This window comes from Nematostella vectensis, chromosome 8 (genome assembly GCF_932526225.1).
Source record: "Nematostella vectensis chromosome 8, jaNemVect1.1, whole genome shotgun sequence".
Classification (NCBI taxonomy): Eukaryota; Metazoa; Cnidaria; class Anthozoa; order Actiniaria; family Edwardsiidae; genus Nematostella; species Nematostella vectensis.
In genome coordinates, this window is record NC_064041.1 from 3743688 (window position 1) to 3750050 (window position 6363).

The 6363-nt window shown below is 40.2% G+C and overlaps 1 protein-coding gene across 1 annotated transcript; it reads right to left on the bottom strand.

The window, feature by feature from the left end:
* Positions 1-1374: 1374 nt before the first annotated feature.
* On the bottom strand, positions 1375-3448 carry LOC5501356 (QRFP-like peptide receptor). Its single transcript, XM_001622614.3, has one exon. The coding sequence runs from the start codon at positions 2784-2786 to the stop codon at positions 1728-1730; it is 1059 nt and encodes a 352-aa protein (XP_001622664.3). The 5' UTR covers positions 2787-3448; the 3' UTR covers positions 1375-1727.
* Between the last annotated feature and the right edge of the window lie 2915 nt (positions 3449-6363).

Below are 6363 nucleotides of genomic sequence, written 5' to 3' on the forward strand. Positions count from 1 at the left end.
CTTGTGCTGTTTATTTCCCCCCAAAATCATTTATGATTAAGGAGAAAATACTTCTGTAAAAAAGAGATAATACATGACATTTCAGCCTTTCTCTTTTTGTACTGATAGACAGCCATAACAAAGTAAGTGTGTTTTTGTAGTTTTTCCTTTGCGCTGTTTTAAGTGTTCATGTGTTATAATATATTGAAAGCAATATACCTCTTAACTTTAGTAATTCAATGTAAATGAAATTGATAATACGTCGGACTACAAAAGATTAGAAAATTATCTCAGTCACTTCTAGGATGAAAAAAATTGCCTTGGATTTCAACGGCCTAGAGTCAGAAAGATTTTATGATGAGGTTTATAGTTTCTGCATGTTCAGCATCAAAACACGCTTTTTTATTAAAAGCAAAGAGCAAACATCATAAAAACAACCCAATGCGCTTAGCTGATGCGTTAATTGTGGTAAGATTGAAAGGTAATATTTTGTTTCGCCACATAAACCACTTCGAGCCGCTTTGGTGCTCTTTAACACCTTGAAACTGCTATGAAAAGGGCGGAGAAATATCTACTTCAAGATGTAATCTTCGAATAATCCGCTTTCGTGTCGATGTCTTAACAATCTCCTGAAGCAACGTCACACGAAGTGCCCTAAAAATATAAATGATACTCTTCTTGTTTTCAATGTTCAGCTATTTTCTCAATCGAATCTTATATTAGAAATAACATTTTCGTTTTAAAACAGCAAATATCTTGGTAAAAAATCCATATAGAACTCTAAATCTAAACAGAGAATTCAAAGCGTATGAATTTTTTCAATTGCATTTTTTTCTCTAAAAATGCTGATTTCTCCCTAAAAATCCCAAAAAGTATCGAATTTCTTTTTTTCTTCTTCCTTCCAGTGAAGCAAACAAGCCAACAAGGCATTCTGGGAATATGGGGTGAACCGCTGACCGATACTTTTTGTATGACAGGACTGAATAGCCAAGCAAGGTTATTAGACAACGTTATTGACGCTCGGTTTAGTGGAATGATTCACATTTCTATCGAAAATCGGCAGTATTGGGTTGGAATTTTACCTAAAATTCTTAGAACCCAAACAAGTTTTTTTAAATCATCAAATTTTCTACAAATCTTTAGATTTTCTAAATCCCGTTTGACTAAAAATCCTAAAACAAAATAAGGAATTATGTATCTAGTCCTAAGGCTAGTATAGTTCTTCATTTGCTCTCTTGGTGGCTTTCTCTTTATTTAATATTTTTTGTTCACCACTGTTCAAGCTACACTTTTAATGTCACGGTTTCCATTGGGCTTCAGAATCAAGACGCAAAATTCGAAAATGAATAAAAAAATCAAAGCCTCATTGATACAAAATAAAAAAAGGAAAACATCTTGGATTTCTCTCATCTTTATTTAATATTGTTTTATTTACCGTGATTCAAGCTACACTTTTAATTTCACGGTTCACTTCATAAACTAAAGGAAAACTCGATTATGAATACAAATCTTATTTATACAAAATGAAAAATAGGAACCAACTTTTACCTTTTTTTAGTCTGCGTATATGATTCGTTATATTGGTTTTTACCTGAATATTTCTTTTCTATTTACCCTTCCCTTAATTTTGCTATCCGTTGCTTCTCTATAAGCATGGTGACGTCTTAGAGGTCAGCTGATTAGTCCGGTATCTGAGCGCATGCGAAAAGGACGGGTACTGTATAAAGCCTCTTCGTGATAGATCTCAGCTACCCATCGCTTCCTTCTTTCTCCTTACTTCCTTTTTTAATTAAATATGATGACATTCTGAGAGAAGAAGTGAGCTTGTTAGTTCTGTTCACTAGACATCCAAGCGCTAAACGGAAGGCCTTGGCGTACAACCTATCCATTGCGCCGTAGCAAATGGGGTTGATAGCATTTGGTAACCAGGTGACAAGATAGGCGTAATCGTACAGCAGAAAGCCATAAGCTAAGCCCGGCACCACATCAAAATGTATCAAAAGGAACACTATCTGATAAGGAAGATAACACATGACAAAGAGGACCATTATCATGAAAGTCATTTTGATGAATTTTCTCTCTACGATAGTTTGTCGTCTCTTGTTGGTTGAGTGTCTTCTCATACAATGTCGTAATTTGCTCCTTTGCCGTAATCTTAATATCACTCTAGCATACAGTACCGCCATGATTAGCACAGGAGTACCGTAATTTACGGAGAGTAAGAACAGCGAATAAATTGTCCGTGACTTGTACGAATCAAACTCCTCCACGCATAAATTCAGTGTGCGGCCGGTGTTAGTGTTGTAGATGACGACTTTATTGTTCAAAAATGCCGGCATCGCACATAATACCGCAGTAATCCATATCAACGCTAGTACGGCATACTTCCTCTTTCCTTTAGGCTTTCCCTTAAAGGGATATATAACTGACATGTAGCGTTCCACGGCCACAGACATGTGGACATTAGTGGTCACCACACCGCACATAACTTGCGTTGGGTTCAAAAGGGTACACAGAAAACTGCCGAAAATCCAATTGGAGCCAAGCTGAGAACTAACCAAAGTAAACGGAAGGCCAAGAACGCTTGTGAAATCCGCTACCGAAAGGCACGTTATCAAGCTATAGCTAAATGTTTGTAGCTTCTTGTTCCTCAAAGTCGCAGTGAAGACACAGGCGTTCCCTACAACAGCCATTAGAAAAAGCACCCCGAAAAGTGCTAAACGGATCACGCGGACCGGGAAAGGCTCGTGTATCATTTCAAAGAATACGGTGTGCGATGCATTCGAGGAGAGATTCGTTTCTTCCATGACGATCAATCGTTCGAAGACTGTTTCTTGCTCGCCGTGATATACCTTAAGTTTGACTGCCGCGCAGACTCTAACGGTGAACGTCCATTTTGAGAAAACCTGCGTGAGATACAAAGGAGTGTTTGTGTCTTTCGTGGTATATTTTTATGTCCGAATGCACTTACCAGTTTAAAAAGATTTTGTATAGCGAAAGTTCCTTTCAGCCAGGTTATTTGGTTACCCGTTACATATCTTAGCCTTTCAATTTGGGGTCTTCCAGTTTTGATATTCTATGGCGCTTCAAACCAAAATTTTCACATCAGTGATAAGCCGTTTCAAAACTGACTGGCGATCTTTTGCCTATACCCTAATCGAAGTAATGACGTGTTGGCAACTCGAAGCTAAGAGCGGTTTCACTCAAAGATTCTCCTTTGCGAGGAATGTGAACTTAGTGGTCTTGGATACCGTAAGGTCGTGAATACTCGTCTCGCAGTAGTTTGTGTCTTAAGATGTAGGTCTCCCTTCTAAGCCAAGGATTTCTCCCCGCACCTGCTGTGTTGCAGTTTCGGGTTGGACGAGTCACAGCATGCATGCGTTTATGAGAAATAGCTCGACCGAAGGATGGAAAACACATTCCATGTTTACTAGATAGCGCAGTAACTCCCCTATAGATCTTTCCCAGCTGTTCGCCAGACATTCATAACCCCCAGAGGTTTGATAAATATATTTTAATACTTTTTTTAGTACGAAGAATGCTCCGTGATTTGCTGCACGTACGATAACCTTGAATGTTGCGACTTGGAAAAAATTGTTTTTTTATTTTGTTTCAGGTTTTCGGTAGATTTAATGTATGAACTTCTAACTGAAGGGCTCAGACGAGGAACTCAGACTGGGGACTTTTTATTTCTTGGTTCATGTTTTGGAGTGAAAATATCATTAAGGATGTTCTTTAGATTTACAAATACAAATTCAATATGAGCCCTTAAGTAATATTTATTATTAAATTAGAAATGTTTTTGTCCTTTCATTAAGTGTCGGAAGTGAAAATATCAGACACGAATGAAAAGAGTCTCTCTTTTTGCCTCAGCCTGGAGGTTTTATAAAAAATGTAATTGAAAAACAAAGCCATTTTGCCTTCATGCCCCAAGCTTGGAAATATATTTTATACTTGTAATAAGAACTCATGGCTTCTCTCGATTTTTTTGAGTGTTTACTAATTAATGAAAGTTTCATTTTTAAGCTTGTCGTGCATAAGAAACTTAAAATCACTTGGATTAGATCTTAAAAACACATCAGCACTGGTCAAAACACAAGAAAACAGTAAATGATTAGATGAGCTTATGGTACGTTTGTTTATATCGGGCTTGTTAGCTACCTTCTGGTAGAAATCTTGTCTTACATGTAATGCGCATGTGTCGCAGGGAAAGGTGATGTGAGCTTATCTTAAAGGGGCAGTCGCACCGGTAGCGGTATTTTTCAAGAATGCTACCGTCGCCAATCCAGCAACGAGAAAAACTACTGGACACTATCTAAAAGCTGTTTGATTGTCTTCTTGTGAATAAATTCGCTGCGATGCAAACGGATTTCAACATCTACATACTCTTTCAGCCGTCTATTTAGCTCTCAAGAAATGACGATTCCACGGTGTATTTTCGCTTTGAAACGAACGTGCGACTGCCTCTTTAATACAAAAATAAAAACAGACGGGAGTGATCGTCGGCAAGATTAATTTTTCACACTAAGAATTAGCAATTTGGGTGTGCTAGGGTGCAGTTCTTACCCCCAAACGATATCGCATTGGGTGTGGTCGAAGCAATTTCTAACCCAAGAGATAGCAAACAAAAACACATTTTAAGTTTTCCTGAATTTTATTGCGCCTGCGTAGAGCGCATCTCTTTTCTGGCGAATTTCATGTAGAGGATGATCCACTAGCGTGAGTCATGTAGAGGATGATCCACTAGCGTGAGACCCCCTAAGGGATAGCAGTAGCGCAAGAATTTCATGTAGAGGATGAACCACTAGCGTGAGACCCCCTAAGGGATAGCAGTAGCGCAAGAATTTCATGTAGAGGATGGTCCACTAGCGTGAGACCCCCTAAGGGATAGCAGTAGCGCAAGAATTTCATGTAGAAGATGATCCACTAGCGTGAGTCATGTAGAGGATGATCCACTAGCGTGAGTCATGTAGAGGATGATCCACTAGCGTGAGTCATGTAGAAGATGATCCACTAGCGTGAGTCATGTAGAGGATGATCCACTAGCGTGAGTCATGTAGAGGATGATCCACTAGCGTGAGTCGTGTAGAGGATGATCCACTAGCGTGAGTCATGTAGAGGATGATCCACTAGCGTGAGTCGTGTAGAGGATGATCCACTAGCGTGAGTCGTGTAGAGGATGATCCACTAGCGTTAGTCATGTAGAGGATGATCCACTAGCGTTAGTCGTGTAGAGGATGATCCACTAGCGTGAGTCATGTAGAGGATGATCCACTAGCGTTAGTCGTGTAGAGGATGATCCACTAGCGTTAGTCATGTAGAGGATGATCCACTAGCGTGAGTCATGTAGAGGATGATCCACTAGCGTGAGTCATGTAGAGGATGATCCACTAGCGTGAGTCATGTAGAGGATGATCCACTAGCGTTAGTCGTGTAGAGGATGATCCACTAGCGTTAGTCATGTAGAGGATGATCCACTAGCGTGAGTCATGTAGAGGATGATCCACTAGCGTGAGTCATGTAGAGGATGATCCACTAGCGTGAGTCATGTAGAGGATGATCCACTAGCGTTAGTCATGTAGAGGATGATCCACTAGCGTGAGTCGTGTAGAAGATGATCCACTAGCGTGAGTCATGTAGAGGATGATCCACTAGCGTGAGTCATGTAGAGGATAATCCACTAGCGTGAGTCATGTAGAGGATGATCCACTAGCGTGAGTCATGTAGAGGATGATCCACTAGCGTGAGTCGTGTAGAGGATGATCCACTAGCGTGAGTCGTGTAGAGGATGATCCACTAGCGTGAGTCGTGTAGAGGATGATCCACTAGCGTGAGTCGTGTAGAGGATGATCCACTAGCGTGAGTCATGTAGAGGATGATCCACTAGCGTTAGTCGTGTAGAGGATGATCCACTAGCGTTAGTCGTGTAGAGGATGATCCACTAGCGTTAGTCGTGTAGAGGATGAACCACTAGCGTGAGACCCCCTAAGGGATAGCAGTAGCGCAAGAATTTCATGTAGAAGATGATCCACTAGCGTGAGACCCCCTAAGGGATAGCAGTAGCGCAAGAATTTCATGTAGAGGATGATCCACTGTACAATATTCCCTCTCAGGAATATTGTACAGGACAACCAGGCCTAAGAAACATGCCTCTTTTCGTATAGCAATGGATATTTGTGAAAGAAAGAAGGAACGAACAAACGAATGAATGGGTGATGGGTGATGTTTGGTTGGATGGAGGATGGATGGATAAAGCACTCTGCTTCTCGTATAGTAATGGATACTTGTGAATAAAATAATTAAAATAAGTTGACCTTGGTTGGTTGTTATATGAATGTTAGAAATGTCACGTGACACGCTCATTCTGGCGAAAAAATTGATTTG

Excerpts from the sequence above, each read along its gene's own strand:
- LOC5501356 (XM_001622614.3), bottom strand. The coding sequence starts at position 2,786 with ATGGAAGAAACGAATCTCTCCTCGAATGCATCGCACACCGTATTCTTT.